The sequence below is a fragment of the Diorhabda sublineata genome, chromosome 7 (assembly GCF_026230105.1).
Source record: "Diorhabda sublineata isolate icDioSubl1.1 chromosome 7, icDioSubl1.1, whole genome shotgun sequence".
Lineage (NCBI taxonomy): Eukaryota > Metazoa > Arthropoda > Insecta > Coleoptera > Chrysomelidae > Diorhabda > Diorhabda sublineata.
Window position 1 is genome coordinate 28,003,207 of NC_079480.1, and position 27,165 is coordinate 28,030,371.

At 33.5% G+C, this 27,165-nt stretch overlaps 1 protein-coding gene across 2 annotated transcripts; it reads right to left on the reverse strand.

The window, feature by feature from the left end:
- Window positions 1–1,419: 1,419 nt before the first annotated feature.
- Window positions 1,420–26,834, reverse strand: LOC130446275 (pickpocket protein 28-like). 2 transcript variants are annotated; one of them, XM_056782410.1, is made up of 10 exons: window positions 26,799–26,834; window positions 25,125–25,347; window positions 20,583–20,828; window positions 16,386–16,485; window positions 14,083–14,234; window positions 12,138–12,339; window positions 11,579–11,846; window positions 8,849–8,908; window positions 7,160–7,349; window positions 1,420–2,889 (listed from the first exon to the last, which is right to left on the reverse strand). In XM_056782410.1, the coding sequence occupies exons 2-10, from the start codon at window positions 25,334–25,336 to the stop codon at window positions 2,631–2,633; spliced, it is 1,689 nt and encodes a 562-aa protein (XP_056638388.1). In that variant the 5' UTR covers window positions 25,337–25,347; window positions 26,799–26,834; the 3' UTR covers window positions 1,420–2,630. The 2 variants fall into 2 exon arrangements, with proteins under 2 accessions (XP_056638388.1, XP_056638390.1); XM_056782412.1 differs by having other exon boundaries at window positions 26,745–26,834.
- Between the last annotated feature and the right edge of the window lie 331 nt (window positions 26,835–27,165).

Consider the following 27,165-nt stretch of genomic DNA (forward strand, 5'->3'; position numbering starts at 1 on the left):
TGAACTTCTATCTAGCATAATATGGGCGATTAAGTAGCAATACCCTCTAAGTAACAAGCTTAATTACATATTATTGTACAACTTTTGAAGTATGTCAGAAACAATTTTAAATGAAAAATATTGACGGTGAATCATCGGAGGCGCCTTGAAAAAAAAAAGAAAAACTTCCAAATGACGTTTTCGGGAAAATCGATAGAGTTTTTCATACGTGATAATACCGTCAATAAAAGAACATGAATTTGTATATTTACATAGTCATCAATGCCAGCAATACACAGACGGAGAAAGGTATTCGGAAAAACAAAGGAAATTGTAGCTGCTTTCTGCCAGGGGTAACGAGCGGCGGTTACCGGCCACGTATAAAAATCAGGTATCAAGACCAGTCGTTTAAGACTTTGTAACTCTGTTAGTTTTACTCGATTGACTTAATATTTGTACACAATATTCTCGACATATTGTTCATCACAAAAAAATTTATAATCTCATACCCCTCTTAATGTTAGACGTAAATTCAATTTTCACATGGGGTGATAAAAAACTTTAAATGTGATTATCTGGATAAAAACAAAAAATATATTTGGAATATCTTCTAGATTATGACCTATTTGTTACAAAATATATGCTGCTAATCTATTCTATCTGATCAGTAAAAATAATAAACTTGATTTTGCATCATTCATACTGCCAAAATCTGATAACTACCGATACTTTTGCTCTATTCGTTGAAGAGACAATGCGTAACCCGAAAAGAACAATTGTATTAAAAATTTATATGCCATAATTATATGCTTTTCTTGACTTTTTTTAAGCATGCACGAATGAATCGGAGTTTATGTGATCAACTTTTGAGCTTAATGAAGAGAATCTTAACAAAATATTCAATAATAAAACCTGTATATTTTGAGTGTCGATTAGCTTTAACTATGTCGTAAGTACCATTTTGTCTTTGAGGCAAAAATGCCGTTAGTTCTAGCAAATGTTTTCAGATATACGTCTCAGGGAATTAGTCACCAGTTCTTGTCATGGAGAATTCAAATGGGAAAATCCACTGTCAGAGAAATTATACTAGATACATGTGAAATTATATAGAAAGTATTACATCCCATGTATGTATCACTTCCAACACTACAAGACTATTTTCTATCTGAGAAATTTTGGTCATTCTCAAGCATGCGCAGTACAGATAAAGTGTCTCTAACGAGAGAGAAAATGAATATTGTCGGCACCGTAACTTAGGGACGTTTTTTCCAATACCAACTGTCTTTATAGGAGTATTAGAAATATGCAGAAACCACACTAGAACAATGAGGTTATGTTTTTGACATTCTGCGACGTTCAGTGTATAAAAGTAGACAGTTTATTCTGTCTACCTCGTTAAAAGTTGATTGAACCCTGCTGAAAATAAAAATGAAACAAACATTTTTGATTATATATTTTATTGTGCAACACAACTTGACATTCATGTTTATGGAAAAATACATAGCCTAGTTTAATAATGTTATATAGAGATGCAACTAATAAATTACAAAATATAGGGTCTCATGTTGCCTGTAGTACCCATCTAACTTTAGAAATTAAAAACTAAAATGGCTAATAGGGTTAATTGTAAGTGTTTGGCTACGTCTATGCGATTGGCAAGCAAGATTGTTATTTATGAATTTCAAACTTCTATCATTTTGGATAATTTGAATAAAATGCGGCAACAATGTTTTCTTTAGTGTTAGAATATGAAACTTTCAAGTTAAGTTTGTGTAAATTTCCATTTTATGTGACTATTTCTTTACTAACCATTCAACTTTAATGAATTTGGTCTGAGTAGTTGTTAATTATGTTGTTATTCACTATTTCTAAACGTTTATGTGCTAGGTAATGAACTTTTGGCGCTTTCATATCTTTTTCATTGTGGCACAGATATTAGTCGTGGTTCATATCAAGGCAGTTATAGCGTAACATGCTTTTAGTGATTAAAACTTTAGTGTTAAGAACCGGCAACAAGGTCGACAGGGGACAGCCCGCGAAAAAAGGAGAAGCTATCAGCAATGGCGTGAAAGACGGAGGTTAGGAGTGACCGACAGAAAACATAATACAATTGTACATTGTGTAAATAAAACTAAAACAAAAAATTTTAGAAATTCTAACCCTAAGGAACCACCCCTGAGGTACCGGATAAGGTCTGGGACTAACTAGGAACAGATCTCTATCATTTTTAAGCTGGAAACTACCTCATGGTGATTGATAACTATTCAAAATTCATCGAAACTAAATAAATTAGATAGTATTCATACAATCAAAACTCTAAAATATTTGCTACTTATGAGAAACCATCTCTTTTAATATGAGATAATGGTATTCTTTTAGCTGAGATTGGAAAATTTAACAAATAACTTATGCTCAATTTAACGGTACGGTAGAGCATGCTATTCAATCTTTAAAAAATCTCATGAAAAAATGTGACTATGACAATCAAATTGTAAATAGTGTAAATAAAACTAAAGCAAAATCGAAAAGTTTGATTCATTAATACTCTTATCTAATTGATTAAAGCATGTTTCTATTTGACATATTGTGCAAATTTCTAATCAATATCGCTTGGATATGTTTTAATCGATCCAATATTCACACGATTACTATTAATGAACATAACCAGCATCATTAACCAACGCTGGAGATCCCGACCAATAATGTTTACCGTAATGTTTAATGTTGCACATCATCCGTAAAGATAAGAAGTAAGCGATTTCTACAATAGATAAGAAGGAAAATCCTGTAAACAGACCCAAAATACCACCACAGTTTGCAAGAAAATCCGTCTGACCATATAATTCGTTTCTTTCTGATGTTATAAATTGTTGATCTTTGAAAAATATCGTCAGTCTTGTGAACTCTATTCTAAAACATAAAAATGTTGATTCAATAAGAGAAAAACAATTTTTTTTATTTATTGGTAATTCTGCTCCATTTATAATAGTTTCGTTTTTTTTATAATTTAAATAACATACCGAACAACTGAAATGGGAAATATTCAGGTAAAACATTTCAATATTCTCTTCATATTTTGTTAAAATTTGAAGTGAAATTTTCCTTGTTGATTAACATTTGATAAACACAATCAATGTTTCAAATTTTATTATTTATTATCAAATTTTATTATTTATTAGAAGTGAAGGTGAAAGGGCTGGAACTACTACTCATAAAACCAGGTATGAGTTAAACATGGTATATATGTTATAGTAAAAGTAATAAATTCAGTGATTATATAAAATCAACACTGAAATTGGTAAGTATGATAAATTATTTCATGTGGTAAATTTTATTTTGTAGAAACAAATTAAACCCATATTCAATGAGGAAAACCATTTATTTGCAATTTACTTGAAAGTTTACTTCTTTAGACGTATTAGATAGAATGTTTCTGAATTATAAAGCTTGCCAGATATTTTAAATTTATACTTACAATCAGAATCACCATTGAAATTGGAAAATATCAAACACGTAATAGTAAATGTGATAAATTACATGACTTATTGGCAGTGTCCGTGATTTTTTGGATTCAAATAAGATTTTTTTGATTTAAATCGAATTTTTTTAACAAATTTTCAAATTTATAGTTATTTATTACTTTATATCTGTAAAAGTAATACAGATCTTAAACAGCATCATAAAAACAAACAAATTTAAGTGAATCATGTTTTTGTACGTTCTTTTAACATCCTATTTCGATCACCATGGCCTATTGATAAGAGTACCTCATGAATTATGGTAAAAATTCCTTCAAAGTACACGTAAAATCTTACATTGGGACTGTCTTCACTCACGTGAAAGATAAGTTTTCCAAATTGCCTATTTTCATAACATCATATCTTTTTAGTCTTCCGGAGACTCTTCCGGTTTTTCCCACTACTTTTGTTTTTTATACTATTCACTTTTTTTAAGAAATCATCATCTTTCTTTTGTCAAAAAATCACTTTTTGTTTTCTTAAGTAATCTTAATATATAAAAATTCAGTGTCCGTCAACTGATATTCAGGAAAGCTGACATATATATGTAATTTGGTCCAACTTGAATGATAGGATAGTTATTATTTAAATTAAAGGTCTCGATCATTAATAATAAACTGATCATCAACGTTGATTGTTGTTATTAATCGTATTTTCCATAATTCTGGAACAGATGGCGCTTTAAACGAATTTCTTTACAGGGAACTGTAAAATTTTGTCCTTTGCACCTCACAGATGGCGCCACACGTCAATGTGATATATTTTCTTAGACTACACACGTGGTCTTATTTTGCCTATACCACTTAACGTCGCTTCTTTCAAATCATTTTTCATTTTGTCTTCGTTGCGTACATTACTTCGAATATATATTTTTTACTTCTAACTTAGAGCTATATAAATACAGCCAAATATATAATCTATAAACTCAGGGAACAGCGAAATTCATTCACATTAAAAATTCAATTACTATTTTTATTTTTAGTAAAATGCCACCCAAAAAATCAGACCTTGATGCCCGTAGGAAGAAGACTCGATGTGCACATATTGAAAGAGTGTTAATTTGTGTTAAATTTTGTTTTTCAAATCCTTTTTAAATCACTCTGTCACCCCAACGCGTGGCCTAGTCTGCTAGTTTGAAATTGTAACGGTTAAGCATACCAGCCATTATCCAATGTTTCATTTTTTAGGAGAGGGTTGCAAAAAAACTCTACATGCAACCAAATTAGAACTACTTCTGAAATGACGTGCCAAGCAGTTGCGTAAACTGAACGAATTTTCGTAAAGTTAGGGACTTTTATCACATTCCCCTTAACGAGTTGGGGATTTTATAAACTAACCGGTAAATTTTATAAATATGGAATAATTAATCATATTTACCAAATTCAGTGGTGATTATGCATAATCACCTAATTTATTACTTCTACAGTAACATATATATACCCAAAATTTCCAGATTTTATATTCTATTCTAATACACAAGAAAGTAACAAAACCTAATTTTCAATGCGGAATTCATTACAGTCATTTCAAAGATTATTACAGAATAATTTAAATATTACTAACTATTTTGTAAACGTACTCGAGCTAATACAAGTGTCCAGGCTTTCATGGATCTATTCTAACCATTAGCTGTACAGAACCAAAAAATAAATAGGTTTGGAGGGGCCAAAAGCCTTGTGTATTATATTACACAGCCGTATCATAAGATTTTTTTCAAAAGTGCCTGTTTGCCAATAAAGGTTAGAAATTTTCTTTTATTTTAATTTCAAGAATAAATTTCACCGAAAATACCAATGTATGTTTATCTATGTAGTGAGGAAGTCCAAGTTGTGTATTCTTAACAATATATTTTAGTTGCAACTTGCAAGGTGCAGTATGATTTTGGAAAATTTGGAACCGTCGAAAAATTGGTCAATGAAAAAACATGAATATTTAATTGGTTCAAATCATTTAGATAGAAACATTTATATGAAAGTGTTGATGACACAGTGGAATTAGTTAGTAGTAAGCTTAGTGTTAAGAAATCTACGATTTACAGAATTTACTGAAGATGAAAAATGTGGCCTGTTTCAAACAGCGTAAAACGTAAAGCTGCAGGAAAACCAAAATTTCAAATGAAGAATCATTTGAAAAAAAGACATCACAAAAAATTGCATGCAAATATAATATTTCCCAGAGTAAAGATTTTTCTTGACACCAGATAATAAGAATAGTCTTGAAATGGATCAACGGACACTATAAAAAGTTTTAAAGGAAATAGGAAAATGTTTTGCATTAGAAATTAGGCTTTATTCCTCTTTCGTACATAAAAATAGTCTATAGCTTATACAAACCTGAGGGGTATATGGGTGAGTTGATAGAATTAAATAAATTTATGAGATTTATAAAAATAAGGTTTAAATCAAACAAACACATAATTTATAGGCTTTTCTTCAAACTATTTTATCGTAACAGTAACGAATATGGTCCCAGAAGTACCTAGTCCAACAAAGGAAACACAAAAATTTTGGAATTTATTTTTCAACGTAATCTCTTTTTGGCTCCATACACTTTTCCCAGTCATGTATAATAAGTTTTATATTAAGAATCGTCAAGCTTCTCAAAATAGCATTTAACGGCCGACATCATCTCTTCATTGCTGAAAATCTCTGACCACCGATCCATTTTTGCAAGTCTGAGAACAGAAAATATTTCGAGGGGGCTAAATCTAGCAAATAGGTTGCATGATGTAGCAATTCAAACTTGAATTCATTAATTTTGGCCATTGTAATAAGGGATGTGGGAGTGGTGCATTGTCTTAATGAAACAAGCCAACTGCGGCCATTTTTGTTTGATTTATTTGCTTAAACGTTGCAATAATTTCGCATAATACTCGCCGTTGATAGTTTTTCCTTTTTCAAGATAATCAATGAAAATTATCTCACACGTATCCCAAAAAACCGACGCCATAATCTTGCCTGCAAATGGAGCGGTATTTTCCTTATTTGGAGCTGGTTCTCTTTATTAAGTCCACTGTTTTGACTGTTGTTTTGTTTCGGGTGTAGAGTGATAGACCCACTTTTCATCCAAACAGCTTTCTCATGTCCAAATTTTCAGTTAATGTGGGATGTACCGCACTTTTTGAAATGCCTGCTATGTCTGCTAGCTTGCGCACTTTCAGTCGACGATCATCCAGTACCGCTTTGTGGATTTTCTTCAACATTTCTGGTCGACTACTCAGATGCTGGTCTTTGTAGGTCATACGTCCCCGTTTAAACCCAATATTTTACTATAGATAATGAAGTAGCAGTCTCACCCAGAGTAGAATCTAGTTCAGCTTTTATATTGATTGGACTAATGCCTTTCAAATAAAAGTATTGTATCACTTAACAATGACAAATTATTTCCAGGTTTACAAATTCACTGAAAACGTTCATTATTGATGGATGCCAAATAAATACTAAATAACGTGTCGTGTTTAAACTTAAAACATATGCTGTATAGATTGTGTACTTTCTAATACAGTGGAAATTTTTCAGGCAGCTACCGCCATCTCTAGGTCAAGTCAGGTACTTCTGGGAGGATAATCAAATACTATAGAAGGTTTTTGACTGCGAACCAAACTGATTGGGACATGAAACCCTTGTTCTTTGTTAATTACCATTAAATAACTTTGTTCTTACCCATCAAATTCACTAAAGTTCACTCTGAAGGACTGAAACACTTTATCCCATTCATATTTAGCTTGTGACATTTCGGCATTATAAGTTAATGATGTACATGCCGGTAAGCAATCACAATCGTCAATTCCGTCTCTATCTTCCGCTTCATAGTTCAAAATTCCAGATGTTACTTCCTTTGTAAGTAATTCAGCTAAAAATTATAATTTTCATTATTTTTAAAACGACGAATTCTAGTAAAATCCGCCAAAAATGAAATACGAGTATAACTAACTTTTTGGTAACCAATCAACTTGAAGTTTTGCATGCTTATTTACTCCCGATGATGATACATTAATCAATTATAAAATATGCGAATTAATTGACCAATAAGCCGTAATTGCTTAATATTCCATAAGGAAAAATCTGTTCTTGATAGCACCAATAGATGGCGCTAGTAACAATTATATTTTCTATACAGATTGCAATAGATGGCGCTATTAATACTAACAATTTGAAGTCCCTGTATTGGAGAGCCTGGGGACGAGCGGTCGTTCGGACGATAGGTTGGCCTCAAGCTAAGAAATCAATGGCGGTTGCAATAAGAGAAGCGCCCAAAACAGAGGTATGTTTAAATGATCCAACAATTATTGATTATTGGAACATATATACAAGTTAAAGAAGTTTTATGAAGGAAATAACATTTACAGACATAAATAATGAAATTACAACAAGAAACGAGTCAAATGCAAGTCTGGTCTGTTTTGTTCGCGAGACCATACGATAGGAGAAACCAACGCCGCGCGCAAGGACACAGACTTCTCTATCTTACAAATAAGTGTTTTATAGTTCGTGTTCAGACTTTATAACACAAGGACTAACAATTAAAATATAAATTTCGGTTATAACGTTTTTAATAATTACTTGTTATATATATACAGTGCAGACTCGAAATCCGAACATTCGATAATCCGAATTCTTCAGTAGTCCGAACAAACATTTTCAATACATCGGATACTCTCTAATCCTAATTTCACAGTACGTGATAATCCGAACCTGTACTTTTAGGCATATTTCCTATAGAAATTATGACTAGATGTTCAGGAATTCCCCCAATTACCATTTTGTTTATATCTGGGACACACATTAAACAGATGTGCTGCATTTTCACTGCTTTTGTACGCTTTTGAGCAGTGATATTTACATACTTTGCTGGGATGTTTATAATGACATTTTAGGTGATATAAGTGGGTTTTTATTTTAATATTTGCTCAAATAAAAATTCCCCCTAAAAGAAAACACAAGACATTGTCCATAAAACAAAAAGTGAAATTATTGAGAGGGAGAAAGTGGAAAAGTGTTGGCCGCTGAGTATGGGGCTGGAAGATCTACAATCTGTGACATAAAACAGAAAAAGTCTAAAATCGACAAGTAGGATTAATTTTAAAACAATTTTAGTGCATCAGCTGCAGCAAATACTCGAAAGACACTAATGAACGATTGGAAAGATCTTTTATGCCGTTTTGACGTGTGCTATTCTATGAATAGTGTTCATATTGAACACTTGTTACGTCTATGTAGAATTTTTTGAGCTGCATTCATTATTTATAGCTGTAGGTTTAATTTAATGAATTTTATAAAGCGCCCCAGCACCTCTATTGATTTGGAATCACTCGGTATTACCAGTAGAAATAGGGAATAAATATTACTTACTTTGAACGTTGAACATGCAGGTCTGACTACCTGGTCCACAAATTCGAGTATCGTTTGTATCTAAAAGTAAATACACAAGAATAAATCAATTTTTATAAGTCACGTAAATAAATATAGTAGGATTATTAAAGCTACCATATTGAGAGATTACAGTGAAGAAACAATCCTAGTGAGGTTGCGTCTCACAACTGCTTCTAAATCTATTTATATTTTGAATTCATGATTGGTGTTGACCGATTTTGTCTATCGCCTTTCCAGCTAAGCGACTTTGAATTACTTTTGCTAGAAAATAAGAAGAAATCATTGGGTGCCAAACAAGGACTGTATGATTCAATTTGATGGTTAGACTGTTCAAAAACGTTTTTGTTTGAACTAATGTGCGAAAGCTCCCATTGTCGTGGTGGAGAATGATTCGTCTTCTGCGATTAGTTTCTTTGATTTTTTCGAACATCTCTGCCAAACTAATGCTGGTGTACCATTCAGAATTGACCGTTCTACATTACTCTAATTGAACTGTGGTGACTGATCCAGTTATTCCAGAAAAATAGGCGACCATTTGCTTCTTTTTCTTCTTCTTGTCCATCATACTTTAGGACTTAGTCCTGTATTTGCATAAATGGTTGCCTAGCTTTCATACCATTTTGTAGGTGTCGGGATGTATTCGGTTTTTCTTCCTTTGAAATTTTTGCCAACCGGTCATCTGACATTCTGTCCACCTGGTTCCCTTCGCCGATTTCTAGCTTATCTCACTACATCCTGGATGTCACATATCTCTCTTATTTCACCATTTCTCTTGTGGTCAAATAATGTGTTAAAAGCCGCTTAGTCATGGTGTTCTTTGCTCTGGTCTATCGCGTATGTCATTATTGATCTCACACAGGTCTTGTATATTCTAACTTTGCTCTTGGTAGTCATATATATTTATTCCGCCAAATTACATCTCTCAGGTACCCTGATATTAATGACGCGTTTGTTTGAATTTTCACTTCATTCTTTAGATTTCCATTACTTGTTATGTCCCCTCCTAGATATTTGGATGACATCCCTTGTTCTACACTCTGATCGAATATTGCGAGTTTACATCTTCTCGGTTCTCTGGATACTGTAAAAGATTTGGTTTTCTTCTGGGATATTTGCATGTTAAAACCTTTCGCTATTTGTTCAAACCTATGCACTAGCTTTTGTAAGTTATCTTCGTCTTCTGAGATGATCATTGCGTCATCAGTATAACATACTATTTCCAGTTCTTTGTTTCCCATCCGGTATCCTCTTCCAGCTTGCTTTACCTCGTTTATAATCTCATCCATTATGATGCTGAACAAGATCGGACTGAAGCTGTCTACTTGTCTGTCACAGGTCACAGTTTTTTTTCATTCTGATATATAAGTGTAATTATCGGTGTTCTTCGATTACTTTTATTATGTTGGGGTGAATCTTCCTTCTCTTCAGTAGAGATGTTGGATCTCTCAATCGTACCCTATCAAATGCTCGGGTGAGATCGATGAAACACTCTTATTGAACTCTATAGTCTTTTTCGTAATTTAACGGATCACAAAAATAGTATCTATAGGGAACATTTGCATGCGCGAATAACTGTTGTTTGTTTTGGCTCATCTGACGTCTTATGAAGCACCGCGATTGAATTTTTTCAGAAGTTCTTTGCACCAATCGCCACGAGCTTTTCTTGAGCGATTTTCCGACGTGAACTAATCTTTTTGACAGCCAAATGTTACATATATCTTGCAATATCAGTTTGCGCGCGATGTTATCTGGCACAACACTCAATTTTGGACGACCTGCACGAAATGTAGCAACGTGCGACCACGATTTAATCCGGAAAACCAGTGAAACACGGTGGCTGGAGAAGATGCTTTATGACGAAAAGTCGAAGCGAGTTGATCGGCCCACTGTTATTGGTTTAATCCACGTCGAAAATTATAGCAAATGATTGCGATTTAATTGTTTAGAGAACTACATTTATATTTGTGCGCTTGTGTATCGTTGTGCGGAGAGCGCATGATCTCTTGTATGTGCGAAAGAGGTTATGAGTACGACGCGTCCCTTGACAGGCCCCAGTATGTTTCTTTTATTGTTCTTCATTAAGAGGTAATAAAGCCTTTTTTATTACAAGTGATTTGTGTGATTAACCACGTACCTTAACATGTCAAAATGTCAAACTACATGATGGCAATGACAGATTTGACATATTCACATCAATGTTGCCATATTTCAAAACCTAAATATCAACCCTGGTATTATTTTGTACACTACGTTCAAGAGTTATACCTCCATGGTTTTTGCACTACTACTGATCCTCATTTTTTTGGTTGCAGGCTGTTCAACTTCTGGTATTCTCTTTTCTTTCCATATTTTTTTTATTGAAGATTGTCTATCCTTACAACTTCCATATTTATCCCCTTTTTTGTTGGTGTTTCGCATTCCCACTTCATATTTTAATTCTTATTTTATTCATTGAATGAATATCGTACTTAAATTTCTTAAAATTCGTAACAATATTGATTTTGACACCAAATATTCCGTTATCTCGAAACAAATTTTATTTTTTAGCAAGTACAGAAAGACAAAGCAATGAAATACTTTAAGACGGTGCCTCTGCAAACCATGAGCTCTCCAAACTTGCAGAGCTCATTAGTTACGAGTCTTCAAGACATTTATGAGCTCCACCCTTGGTTCTATTGAAATAAAATCGTATTATTCATAAAAACTTACGGGGCATATGGTACGCAACGCAACCACATTTGGCTAAAGTATGATTAGTCAAACATTCAACTTGACAATTGTGCTGCGTGTAACTTTTGAAATAACTTAAATATTTTTCTGTTGGAAAATAACACTGCCTTCTATGCGGATCATAATTTCGTAGCCCTTCGGACGTTGTCATCATATCCGGTTTGACAGATACGACTATCTCTTGATTTAGAGGTGCTCTAAAGTATTGTTTGGTATTCGGTGGTTCGGCTGGATGGTGAAATAATATCTAAAACCACAAAAAAAATCAATTTCTCATCGCGATATATTTTTAAATCATTTTTTTTATATCAAGCGATTTGGTGGACTTGATTGCATTCTGATTACTTGCTTCAGCAAAAAACATAGCAAAGTAGCATTGTTCAATTTGCTTCCTTCACAAAAGAAAAGGAGGTGACTAACAGATAAGTTGTCCAGAAACTTTCTGCTTAGAAACAAGTACAACATTTCACTGAAAATCACCAATCGTTAAAGCTTCTCTCACATTTAATATAAACATTAATAAAAATAGGTTAATTACCTTGAATCCTTGCACTGCACCTTTGCAAATATAGTCTAAATCAGGCAAATGACCTTTTAAAACCAAAATTAAGCTCGCCGAAAATCCTGCTGACAAAGCTCTTCTTGGAAAAGTTTCTATTTTAGCAGATTTGGGATATCCTTTCTCCAATGTCCAACCTTCAGAATCTTTTCCGTGTTGCATATAATCGCTATGTAAATATCTATAGGAAATTTGTAAAATATCAGTAAGTACAAATTGAAAATAAGTTATAACATACAGGGTGTTCCGGGAGTTCATGCAAAAAATTCAAGAAAGAGTAGATGACGTGAAACTTTATTAATTACGAACCAATGATCTTTGCACTTTATAAAATTAAGAATATTACAAAATTGTGCATACAAGCTTATATACTACATGTAAAAAAATGCTGACACTGCAGAGCGACTGATGCAATACTATTTTATTATTGTGCAATACAGGGTGGTCCGTTATCATAACTTGCGACTCCTCGTTTCTGAATTTAAATACTGCGAAATCAGAACTTATATTGAAGTATATTTTCTAAATTATACATTCGAATAATGAATTTGTGTATGCACATGTAGTATGTTTGTCGGAATAAATAATTCTACACTACTATCTGAAGGCCTAAGGCGGCTCATGCTTAATGGTAACTTTTATATGGACAACCTGTACAATCTAAAGGCAGCAAAAATGAATTTTTAAATCGATTTTTCAGCAAAAAGGTTCTCTTTATTCAACACTATAAAATATATGGTTTAGAAGATATGTAGAATTTTATATCGTTGTACATGCCAAGAAAACCGTTTGCCATAAAGAGATATTCTGAAGAAAATTGTCATAAATTGTAATTATTTATTGAAAATACTCACAGGATGTATTAAAACACAATGAAACATTTCTAATTGAATTGAATACTGTCGAACATTGTATTACTTATAAGGAAAAATTCGAAATGTAGAAAAATTCAGTTAATTAGCCTAAAACTTATCAAATGAAAATAAAAAAAAACTATTATAAATGTTCGAAGTGGGCACCTTACACTTCTACACAATTTCGGAGTAGCTCTGTCTCGCCATCAACGCAAAGTCTAGAAATTACATTTAGAAAATGCCAAAATTAAGTGCCAAATTAAAAAATTAGGTGCTCTGTAATTTTCACGGCAACGGAATACTGAAAGTTGCGGTGCTAGGAAAACGTGATGCTAACTACGCAATGAAAATAATACATTGATTGTTAGGGTGATCAAATAAGTTGCTTATTAGGTGCTGATGAGTCAATATCTTGAAAATGTCCAAATAATTAATAAACAAGTTAATTTCCCTGAGATAACGAATTTAAAAAACAGGTATCTCTAAAATTAAAATCGATACGTATCAGGTAACAACTAAGCAGGCTAGAAACGGTTCCCAAGATCAGAGCCTGAAAGTTGTAAGTAAAACACTAGTACAACATTAAATGGCTACTCTACCGGTGTGAAACGTTTGCGTATGAAAATGTCAGCCGGTTTTCCATGTTGTAAAACTAGCGAGAAAACTCGAAACGATTTCCACGTAAAAATTGTTTAGAAACATTCTTAAGGTCTCAATTAACAGCGGTAAAGCAATGGCAGAGGTTTAATCGTACACAAAACCCTTGGCACAGGTAATTAAAAAGTGTTTGAAAACTCCCCCAAAAAATTGATACGGTTCCCGCGCCCAAATTTTTTCACAACATTCTTTAGCCATTATCTAAGAGCGTAATGGCAGAAGTTATGGAGGACAATAAACCCTCGTCAGAGGAAAATGTCAACAAATTTATTAATACACGATTGTTCGCCAAGTTTCCAAATTGAGGCTAATTTCATGATGTTTTACCGTCAGATTTGATCGCAATCAATAAACTAAAAAATATTCGATTGTTCTCATACCAGAACTTAAGAACCCACAATGAAAATACTTACACGTTTTCTCTAAAAAGTTCAGATCTATCCAACATATTAAATGTAAAACATAATCCTTCCTCTGTTATGATAGGAGTGAATAAATTATAACAAGTTTCATTCAAAAGAGTCCATGAACAAGTGAAAAAGATTTCTTCAAATTGTGGAGCGACCTGAAATCGAAATGGGCGAATAAAATTTTTTGGCAAAGCAGAAGCTGTGGTGTTTTTTGAATTTGTGTATAATATTTTTAAAAATGTGTGATTTTCAAAACTTCTAAGTCCATATGATTCAAATATTGGCTTCGGACTCCTATTTAACGCTGTAGGTGGCGTCTGACTTGAGAGTAAGCGTTCCGATCGACGTCTGAAGGCAACGCACGGCGTCAGCGGTCAATACATCTCATACGCGACATAAATTTGACACTTTTTGCGGTGCTTATGTTACTTGAAGAGGAGGCACAAGACGACCGCACACGAAGAAAACAAGGCACCGATTATTTATAAATAGGAAGAAAGAAGTTTCCAGATTTTGATAATAAAACACTTAAAAGACAACATTACTAAATTTATCCTTAAACTTAAACCCTTTCATTCTGAATTGGTTGGTCATACTGTTTTACTTCCATCGGAAGTTATAACAACATTTATCAACCAAAACCTTCAATAGCTCACATTGAGCCGACAAAGAGCATATGTTATCTGTATGGTAATTTGAAAAAAAATTTAAAAGACTATTTATGAAGGTCGTTTTTTTCTTTCAACCTCCGTTCGCTCCATGCAAGCACTAAGCGGGCTTGCGCTGTATGCAACTGCGAAGCTCTTGCACTATACACTCCGCCATTGTTGACATTCAGGCGTCAGTCGGCGTTGTGCTAAAGCCACGTAAACAAGTCCGCCATTATTGATGCTCCCGCCAAGTGTGAATTCCGAAGTGTGATTCGTTTTCTATAGACTGAAGGCCATAGCGCTGCAGAAATTCATCAAAGAATGAATCATGTGTATAGGGAAAACTTCATGAGTGATGGTGTTCTGCGTGAATGGTGTCGAAAGTTTAAAGATGGACGTAATTATGTGCATGATGTGGGAGGCCAAGGACGCAAATCTGTCGTTTCAGATGACCTGGTTCAACGAATTGACAGAATGGTTGAAGAAAACCGCAGATTCGCCATTAGTGCTTTGTCTACGGAATTTCCAGAAGTTTCAAGGTCTGTTTTGTTCTCTATTGTGACTGAACGGTTAGGCTACAGTAGCGGCAACTTTCTTTGAAGAGGGTATTGAAAAACTTGTCCACAGATATGACAAATGTCAATCTCTTCGGTGATTATGTCGAAAAGTAACCGAAAGTGTACCAAATCGTTATATATAATATAACTGCAATTGAAAATGCATCCTAAGCCCATATCACTTGATTAAACAGTTGCTTGTCACTTCTATTGTATAATGCACAATAACATTGGACTGATTTAATTGAAAATTCGTCTTTTTCTTTATCGAATTTAAACATTTTTTGCTGACGCCAGATACGATTTTTATACTACAATGGTTCGAAATAACTAGAGACGCGGCGTACGGCGTTTGAATGGCTACACGCCAATCTCAACGTATGAAAGAGTCCACAACAGTACATTTTCCGCGGCTATATCCAGCATCACCGCAATTTTAGACTTAGTCTCTGTTGCTGTCACTCAGCGTTTTGTTCAGCAAAATAAAAATAGTGTCTGATTTTTGAAATAATGGGATGGCCTGGGTAGACGAATTATACGGCTTTTAGGGCATTAAGGGAATCCGAAAGAATGAGATGGTTTTAGTGCATAGCATTGTTGTTTAGTTGATGGGAGCTTAAACATAAAAGTCGAGGTTGTTGTCACTATAGTCACTCCGGAAGATTCTTTTAAAGACCTCCCAATAAAAATTCAAACCTTCAAAACACTCGTACACTAGACTTTCAGATCCAGTTGAGTTTCAGGACTATTTTTACCAAGCAGAAAACAAAATTTCACAGCTTCATGTTGTTCACTTAAACACATAATAAAAAACGAATCAAAACCAAATTAGAGTTATCAAAAACACTCACTGCAGACGAACAGAACAAACCACGTCTATATTAGAGAAGACACTGAACTCATATCTAAATAAATGAGTATTACCAATGCTATTCCAGATATTATAGGGTCCCCGTAGTATCGTACAGTGACGAATAAAATGCTTTATCCTTCAATTATATATTTTTGAATCGAGAATAGTTTGATTAGTGAGATATCGACGTCTTTGTACACAAAACTGAAAAGACAACTATCGTACAATCTTTATAAAGTTACTTACACTCATGAGATAATCAATAGTTTTAATATTTGCATACTTGTCACCTTCGGTGTACAAATGGTTATCACATATAAGACTGCTATCTGAGAAATGTTTCATTCTGAAAAATAACAAAAAATAGTGAAACTTCATTATAGAATACACAAGTAGACAGAAAGTTCTATCAACTCTATCAGATCTTCTATTAATGTCGAATACAATGAGTATTGTTAAACCTTAAAGTATATGTAAAGTTTTCATTGTTAAAAACTGATTAAGTTTGTTGAAATATATTGAAATAACAATAATTTACTATAATTTGTGAGTATTATTTCAAATAAACATTATAAAGTATCGTCGCTATCACTCGTTGCGAATTTAGTAGAACTTCCTTAAGCTAGTAATAACTGAATCGAATGTCACTAGCAAAATACTAAAAAGATTTGCATTACTGATTTGCCTTGATGATTTTCTAGTGTGGATGCTTTCAAATCTTTAGTGCTGGATTCCTGCGCTTCTTGGGATAATTGCGCCCAATTCTTCCCTAACAAATTTGGGTTTTCTTCTTTCAGTTCTCTTGCTTCTAACTTCAAAAGTTACTTAGTGCCGTCCCTTTGGGAAAGTTAATTATACCTCATCAGACAAATAGGCAAGATAATAAATAGATAGACATGAATGAATAGACAAATAGATAATGAAAGCAGTTCCTTAAGCCAAGCGGCATTTTGCTCCAGAAACCTTGTTTCCATTCTATTAGCCACCTCCTCGAAAATGCGATAAATGCAACATTCCACAGGTTTTAAAGTTTCTTCACCACGCCCTTTACATATTTAATGATTGCGGACAACATTTCGTTCACAAGAGAGTGGCTTTCCAAAAACTATAGTGCACGAAATATTGAAGAAGGATCTTAAATTTTATCCATTTAAAATTCAAATTGTGCAAGCGCTTAAGTTTAATGATCACAATACGCGTAAAAATTTTTGTGAGACAATGTAGGAGCATAGTGAACACTATCTTTTGGAATGATGAAGCCCATTTTCATTTGAATGGAAGTGTAAACAAGCAAAATTATCGTTATTGGTCCCCTAGAAGACAAAATCTCCGCTTAAAATATCGACAGCCTCTTCACAGTCCCAAAGTGACGGTTTGATGTGCGTAGTCAAGCAGGGAAATAATTGAACCCATTTTTTGTCGAAAATCGTCAAGGGCAAACAATTTCCGTGGATTATGTTGCTTATAGGCGAATGCTTAACGATTATTTATTTCCAACATTGAGAGAACATCCTGACTTCACTTCACAAACATGGTTTTAGCAAGATGGCGCCACGCCACACACTGATACGGAGACTATGGCGTTGCTTCGTGATTTCTTCCCTAGCAAATTGATAAGCCGTTTCGGTGACATCCTTTAGCCACCCAGGTTCCTTGACCTTACCCTCATGGACTTTTTTCTGTGGGGGTATCTCAAAAGTAAAGTGTACGAATCAAGCCCAGCGACAATCTTTGAACTGAAAAATTATCGTTCGCGAAGTTTTTCTTCTTTCTTTTATCTCGCCACTGACTTCAGAAGTTACTTCGTGCCGTCTCACACGAAAAGTTGATGATGTCTCATCATGTAAATAGGCAATAGGTAATGAAAACAGTTCATTAAGCTGAGCATCATTTTGCTCCAGAAACCTTGTTTCCATTCTATTAGCGATTTGCCACCTTTTCGAAAATGCGATAAATGCAACATTCCACTGGTTTTAAAGTTTCTTCACCACGCCCTTTACATATTTAATGATTGCGGACAACATTCTAAACATTTTATCGTATTTTTTTTCACCGTTCAGTTCTTGCCAAATGATGAACAGATACTTATGTTTCAAATGAAAAGCTGTAAGCTAATTTGTATCTCTACAAAAAGTTTACCACATACTATTTTTTCTTTGGAATTTTTTGATAAAAATAATTTATATACTAATATTAAACCACGTACCCAAATTCCCTTCATCCATAACTAGATTATTCAAAAACACAAATGACTAGTTCAAAATGTTCTTTCGATTTATATACTTAGACACTTCACAAACAAACGTCTGATGCGTATTGGGGCGTACATTCAAATGACCAAAAATGAGAAAAGCGGACGTTTCAGGTATGTTTAAAACACAACAAAAAACATTTTAAAACGCCTGTATGAGCTAAAAGACGAATGAACACCCACCTTCTAAAAAGATTTCCATTTAAAGATAGATTCCACGATTTCGAATGGTTAATAAAAGTAGCTTAATTATTCGACATATTCGTTAAATCCAATGTCAATTTTAAATTTGCAAGGTTTTGTTTGAAAGATTTTCGAAAAAGCGAAAAAGTCGCTGCAACAATTCCTTCGGAAAACGTGAAAATCGGAAAATTGCGTTATAATAAAAGTGACATTTACCGATTGGTTAATGATGCTGATTTTTCAGGTCCTTGACTATTTGTTACTGGACAAGCTTATGTGGTAGCACTTAGTATTTAATGGCCAAAAATTAACAGACAAAGTCGAATATAAAAGTTAAGCATAGGTGAAATGATTACTAAATTATTGATAAGTCGACCTGATATCTAAACACAACACTACACCAACACTCACAATTACACCGTCTGAAGCGCGTCTCTAAAGACGATAACTCGGTTATCGAAACGCGCGTTAGACAGTGTAATCGTGAAAGTTCACCAACGGTTGCAACAATTCCAACTTAGACCTGATATCTAGTCATATATCAAACTATGTAGTAGAAAATAATTTTTAAAAGCTGAATAAAGTGACTAACGAAAAAATAGTTATCGTTATTCTAGAAGCACAGAGTTTTCTTCCGATATTCAGAGTTACAGATTTTGTTTGTTTTTAAATGCATTGGAAATGGTAGAGCATCAATGGAGTGTTAACCTTAATGAAGACTATGAGGTCTGGCTATTAAATAACGAGACTGGTTACGGACAAGAAATTTATTATAAAAATTATTCTACATTCGAATGCTCCCCTTCAATATACTTTTCTCCTCTCGCCTCAAACCTTTCTATAAGTTTTTTCCATTGATCGAAACAGTGCTGGAAATCTTCTTTGGTGAGTGCGTTTAGGAGTTCTGCCATTTTTTGCTTTACCGCTTTCATCGACTCAAATCGGGTTCCTTTCAAAGCAGATCTTTTTCTTACCTTTCAAAGAAATCTGATCAGAGCCGTTGACGTAAGACCTTTGGTCAGGAGTCGGATTTTTTGATACCAACACATTTTGGTTGGGTCACTGTTTACGGAGTTGAAACAGTCACAAGGCGACCTGGGCACTGGTCATCTTCAGTGCTCTCTCGGCCCTTACTAAAGCATTTACACCACTCAATAACACGCGTATGATATAGAGAATTGTCCCCATAGACCTCATGCAGCAATTTAGAGCACTAAGTCGGAGTTTTTTTTAAATTAACGAGAAATTTGAGATTGATATATTGCTCCTGTTTTACGTCACACATCTTATGTCACGCAGTCTCGTTATTTAATAGCCAGACGTCGTATATTGATAAAAACTGTAAGAGGTTCTGGAGAAGAACAAAGGGATCAAGTCTCGTAGTACTGCAGAATTTTTAATAGCTTATGAAAATTGAATTATTGAGCTCAGTTTTTATTGAGAATTGATCAATTTGACAGCTGACCCGACCTATCCCCACCTTGACCCTATCCACACTATTTTGTTTTATATAGAGTCGAAGTTGGTAACCATGTTCATGTTAATTTTTAATTTAGTTAAGTTGGCAGGCGATAAGCACTTTATGATTTGTAATCTCAAGAATTGTTGAGTATTGAGCAACAATCCGACAATTGTTTAGCAAGAGTTTTGTTAATCAAAACAAGTATTGTCAAACGATGCAAAATGTATGTTCATTTAGTATCAAATTAAGCTTAATTTTTGGATTCAAATCTTGTCGCCACATGCCAAAACATTGTTCATTAATTTTCTTTCACAGAATTGTAAACAAACAAATATGTTGCTCTAATATAAAGTCCTAAATATTTTTTTTCTTAAAATTGTACATTGACAGGTACCTTTTGAAACTCTGTTCAATAAATTGAACATTTTGTCAACTTTGGACTTCATCATTTCTCAACAAAGAACCCAAACCCACTGAAAATAACAACAGTTTTTCTTATGTATTGCCGTTTCAATAAACATAACTGAATGTTAGAATCTATACTTACTCTTCGTCTGTCATATTAGTACGATTGTGTATGTAACGGTCGTAAGCGTTAGTAAAATTATAAACAGTCTGTTTAGTTTTAGTTTCGGAACAAATTGAAATAGCAGGAAATGGAATTTGCCATACCGGAGTTGGACTTCTGGCAAAGCTTACCAATACCGGCGATTGGTCCCACTTTATCCATGTCTTTATAATGAGATTCGTACAAACGAACAGTGATATACAGAATAAGATCACCCACCAAAATCTAAAACAAAAAAAGAAATATTGTTGTTCTGTGTCTGCTTCTACATTGCATTCATTTAAAACCCATTGGAATAAGTAGCTAGTCGATATCTGAATAATTAAAGATAAGGATTTGCCAATAGGCATAAGCGCGTACCATGAGGTAACAAGCAAAACTACTATAGACATAGCCTACTGGCTATGTCTACGCGGAGCTGTAGTAAGTGTTAAAATTATAGTGACTAGAAGTAATGAACTACGAACTAAATTAAATAAAAGTTTATCGGCATGTTCTTTTTAGGAGAGAATGAAATATTGGTCAGGATATTCGTCATTACCGTTTCCATCACTTCCCAGTTCTATTTGATCTGAATCATTTTCTTTGAGAAGTTATCGGGTGTTATCTCGCGATTCAGTTCCCGATATGCTTCATTTCTATTTCGCTTTACTAGTTACAATTGAAGAAAGTGGCTATTTGTTGGTATTACAAAAATTCTGTGTCGCTCTTTCCAACTCGCATTATACGTGAATCCCCATATACTGACAAAACTTAGGCATTGGAATTAGTCAGTTATACGTTGTTCGCAATCTACCAATTCATGAATATTTCCTATTAGGTGTTTCATCTACTGTGGTTTTGTTGTCTATTTCTCCTCTCTTTCTTAAAGTTCTCTGAAGGCTGAAAATTTCTTTGGGATGGGCTAAGTACTGTCCCTGTTTTTTAGTGACAACAGCCTTCTTCCACACTAGTATCCAGTACATGCTGAGAAGAGCACTGCAAATAACGACTCTTTTATAGCTGTTGAACTAACCAACGTTCGGGAAGATTCTCATCAGTTTTGACATTTTCCCTTCTGCCTTATGTGCTATAGACTTAATATCTTCTCGGAAACTTAATCGGTTGTCCACTAGGATTTCTTGGTATTGAATTAGTGGGAACTACTTCCAGCGTAAAGATAATGTTTGCTGTTTTAGCTTGCTTTTACCAGCGTTGCCATAGTTTTTTTGGAAACTAGTACGAGCTCATTCGCCTTCATTCATATATTGATCTGTTTCAAGTTCAATTTTTGTAGAATATCAGTTTCAGGTTAATAACATCGTCGTACAGGATGTTCCGAGGAGCTGGACCTAATATAGAAACCTGAGGAACCCATTTCAAGTGTTTACTTGTTTTCTAGGACTATCTTTCTTGACTTGAAGTAACTAGATACTAAGTCGACCAGGTATTTAGAGACGCTGCTTTGTCGAAGTTTGCTCATGATCAATTTATAACAAGTAGTTTGCAATAATTTTCACATCTACTGCTACTAGAGTACAGCATTTCATTTTGAATTCCTTGACCGCTTGTAATACCGACAGTTCTGCGTCTATAATGAATTTCCTTTTGCAAAAACCATTCTCATTGGTAAGACTGGTTTTGATTAGTATTTCCAGAAACTAACTAAATGATTCCCAGCTTCCTTAGTAGTCTATACGAGTTGGGATCAAGATGCCCTTGGAAGTCAGGAAAACATTGTTTTGCCATTAGATAATTCATAATGTCTTTGATCCAGTTTGATACGAAGTTTGCTAGTATCTGTATAGCATCTAATGGGAAGCCTTCCAATTCTGTACCATTTTGGATACTTCTAGCTCTTAATCAGTAAACGATTCCACGTTTATTTATGGTATATGCTTTATTAGTCATAGGTTTCAAAATGCAAAGTTTGGGTTAAGAATTTTTCAATATGAGTTGCTTGAAGTGTCTAGAAAAAATCTTTAAATAAATTTTTACTATCCTCCCTTAAGTAAAGGTGAAAAATTTGACCTAGCTGTTTTATTTGGATTTTGAAAAAATATTGGGAAAAAATAATTATAGATCTTTTAATTGTAAAAAAATGTCGTTTTCGCTATTACTGAAATTGACAATTATAACTTGATTTGAAAGAATTTTCTTCAAATTAAACATTAATAAATTCATAGGAAAAGAGAAATTAAAAAAAATAACATCCACAATCTATTGCATAATTTAGAAAATAGTAAAATAATTTTAGAACAAAACAATTTTTTGAAGCTGTTATAATCATTCCTTAAGCTCTATTTTCTTTAATTTCATAAATATCAGCGAAAAACTACAGTTTTACAATATTGGTTTGAACTTATTTTCTAAATTTACCGATTTTCAAAGCTGAGAAAAAAAATCTCTTATTAATGTTCCCTCTTTACCCAGGAGGATAATTCCACGAAATTCTTGACAATTCTATTAAGAAGACTTACATTGATCCACAATATTCGGATTTGAGAACCCATTTTCTTGAACCAACATTCAATACGTGGACTCTATTATGATCTACTTAAAAGCGATTTTCTTCTTCATTATCAATAGCAATTTTATCGCAACTATTACAAAAACAGAAAATAATGAAAAACTATATCAAGTGAAAGCTCAAAACGTAGTCTAAAATGTAATAATAGAAATGAATGAATTGGGACACCTCTTGCCCAAAATACAAAGCTGAAGAGAGAAATATAGAGCATGGAAAGAAAAATATAGTATTCGATGATCTTCCCAGAAGTACCTGGCTTGACCTACAGATGACGATAGTTGCTTGAAAAATACCACTGTATTAGAAAGTACACAATCTATACAGCGTATCTTTCAAGTTTGAAGACGCTACGTTGTTTAGTATTTGTTTGGCAATCATCAAGAGTGAACGTTTTTAGTGAATTTGTAAACATGGAAAAAATTGGTCATCATTATGTGATACAATACTTTTATTTGAAAGGCCTTATCCGAACCAATATAAAAGCTGAAATGTTAAAGAAAATCCACAAAGCGTCAGTGGTTGATCGTTGACTGAAAGTGCGCGAGCTAGCAGATATAGTTGACATTTCAGAAAGTGCGGTACATGCGCAAGATGAAGATGTTTCCATCGAGTGTTTACAATGTTTCACAGAAATAAAACCAAAACCGAATTTTTGTGCCTTTTCATAACCATGGGTGTAACGTGGGCCCATCACTTCACACCCGAAACAACAAAATAATCAAAACAATGGACTGAAAAGGGAGAGCCGGCTCCAAAGAAGGCAAAGACAGTTCTATCTGCAGGGTAGATCATGGCGTCTGTTTTTTGGGATATGCCTGGGATAGTTTTCATCGACTATCTTTAACAATGATCAACGGATCAACGGCGAGTATTGTGCGAGCTTATTGCAATATTTGAGCGAAGAAATCAAGCAAAAACGGTCGCATTTGGCTAAGAAGAAAGTGTTGTTTCATGGTGAATGGTCAAAATTAATGAATTTTTTAGATTGGATTGCTACCTCAAGCACCCTATTCGACAGATTTAGCTCCCTCAGATCATTTTCTGTTCCCAAACTTGAAAAAATGGCTCGGTGGTCAAAGATTTTTCAACTAAGAAGAGGTGATGTTTGCAGATAATAATTATTTTGAGAAGCTTGTTGATTCTTTTTATAAAAAGGGTATCAAAATTATTGAACATTGAACATAGTGTATGGAGCTAAAAGGAGGTAACGTTAAAAAATAAATATATATTTTCCTGAATTTTTGTGTATTCTTTGTTGGGCTAGGTACTTCTGGGACTATCCTCGTACATATAAAACTGAGCGTCATGAAATAGTTTGTTCACAAGAGAAACACACAAACTTGTTTTCTTATATTTGCCAAAAATCTCCTAAGCTCACTATGGAAATGATTGAATCCGGTATTTTTGACGGCTCCAATATTAGACAACTTACGAAAGATATTTAATTTAAAAATTCTATGAGTAGCTTGGACAGCTCTCGTCTCAGCTACACAGAATTTTCTGGAAAATATGAGTATAAAACTGCATAGTCACCTGGAACGGTTTCTACGAAGTTTAGAAGATATGAGCGAAGAGCAGGGAGAGTGTCTTAGGAAGGACTTAAGCGCTATGGGAGATCGATGTCAGGCTTTCTGGGATACGAATATGATGTCTGAATATTGTCGATCTTTGATATATCTATTTTATACCTACTCGTACATAGCTCAAACTCTGAAACTAGAACATAAATATATACTAATTATATTCGTTAAAATAGCATATTAAGTGTAATCATCAACGGCTGAAATTTCTTCGGCAACAGATGTGGTATAAACTAGTGTTTTAATTTGTACTATGTTATTTATTCATTTATTTTTTGTAAACTGTTAATCTTTGTAGATAGCTCAGTAAATCTGAACCTTTTTCCAATTATAGTTATCGTTTATCATTTTGAGACATGCTTTAAATACGTACTATTGGGAACATCTTAAACATTTTTTACAAATTAACACATTCAATCAAATTAAAATTACCTTTCGCACATTGTCCTCTTCTGTTCTCCCATATATTTAAATCCATGTATGCCAGTATTATCAGTGAATTCCTGAAAATAATCATACAAATTTTTTCTGAATCCAGGGTATTTCCTCTTGTACTTCTTTTTTTCTTTTTCTACTTCAATTTCTTTCAGTACTTTGGCATTTTCAATATCGCTCCCGTTAATAGGTGGATCTACGCTCGACATATTTCTTGATACTACACAAAATAAGAATTTATCGTTATATTATCGATTTCAAAAAATCTGACATCAATAAATACTGCAAGATATTTTGAGATTCTTTATTTGAAAATGGAGACGAAAAATTACTGAAAAAACAATAAAAAACTATTCATCTAAACGTGTCTGTACAGGAAAAATGACACTGTCCAACGGCCCTTCAAGTCTGTGATAATCTGTGCTCCTGGTCAATTTTAGGGGAGACAACCAAGCAGGGAAGTCGGAAGAATTTAGTAATGATAATTAGTAAATGGCTTTAATGGCTTCCCATGGCACTGCATACGACGTTGCCACTGCTGAAATATTGTCCACCTCAGCACCAACTTAATATAGAACTTAACATATAGAAAGTCGTAGGGACAGGGTTGTGCTAGACGTCCTACACAGTCTTTTTTACGACAATTCCACAAAAAAGCGGAACAGCTAGAGAATGGAAAGTTATTGGAAAAATGTTAAATTGGCTCAAACTTTACATCTGAGAATATAAGGTGCAAGTTTTTGAAGTCCAATGACTTTCTTGTTTTTGCCATGACAATGACAATGAACAACTATTTTTCATTTCTTTTTTATTTTCTCATTTCCTTTCTTTCTACATTGACCTTTCTGGAAATGCTATCCTTAGATATCCTTTTTATCCATCCAACTCCCTCTTTTTGCCATTATAAAATATAAGGTGCAAGTTTTTGAGATCCAATGACTTTCTTGTTTTTGCCATTCTTCTACTCCGTCGGGGATTAGGTATATGAACGTTTGTGGTTCATTCACTGTCTTTTTTAGGTTAAGAAAAACTTTTTCCATTTCCTGGTAAGTTCTTGTTAGCACAACTAGATATGCGATTATTTGCTACTTGTAGTGATTATATCTTGTTATCTGATACAATTTTTTAGAACTAGATTGGAGAGCTTTATCGATAAAGGTCCCCTTATTTCAGCTGTATTGGAACCTAAATGAGAATCCGTCACAAGCTAACGTTCGTTATCTTGACTAATTTCACAATTTTCTTTGAACTTTGAAGCCTTTTTCAATTATCCTAAATAACGTTTGTAAATTCCTTTCCATCATTATCTTATGTAGATTATGTAATCCACTTTCCCAAATTAAGTCAAAAGTTTCTTCTATAACTATTTGTTGTATTGTACATTTTCCCAAAAATAAGAAAATACACGAATTTATCATTTGTCAATCCAATTTCAATGATACATAAAGTAATTATAAAAAATTCGGTGTAGATTGAATAAAAAAAATATATATATATAATAAAATAAAGTTAATAATTTGAATTAAGTCACACGTTCAAAAGTATTCAACATAAACTAAATATACAAAAACTCAATGGAATATTTTGAAATAAATAAAAAGAAATTCGATTCGTTACATGCAAAAGTTTTTATATCATTCCATTTTCTGATTTTCCATGTACTTTACTCACTTGCACCGCTCTCTGCAATTTAACACCTTGTGACTCTATTTTCCAACTGATGAGTCTAATAACAGATAAGAATCTAATTCGCTAATAACATCAGCTGCAGGTTCGGTTTAATTCGAATTTTCATTAAAAAATAAATCATATTTGAGATTTATATATAAAACTTCAAAACAATTCAAAATATTACTTAGATTTTTAATTTTTTAAGAGTTTATTAAACAATCCGTCTCAGTAATTAACTGATTTAATTCCAAGGCGGATTATTTAATTGTTATTCAATAAACAATTATATTGTAACAACCCAGATTTCAACCATTCATTTCAGATATCAAGGTATAGAGAGCTTGATTAAAAATTTTTACGCTATCTT

Coding starts and splice junctions, on each gene's coding strand:
- LOC130446275 (XM_056782410.1), bottom strand. CDS start 25,336: ATGTCGAGCGTAGATCCACCTATTAACGGGAGCGATATTGAAAATGCC. Junction 20,829..25,124: donor AAGAGGACAATGTGCGAAAG/GTAATTTTAATT, acceptor TTTTTGTTTTAG/ATTTTGGTGGGTGATCTTAT. Junction 14,235..16,385: donor CTATTGATTATCTCATGAGT/GTAAGTAACTTT, acceptor TTTCGATTTCAG/GTCGCTCCACAATTTGAAGA.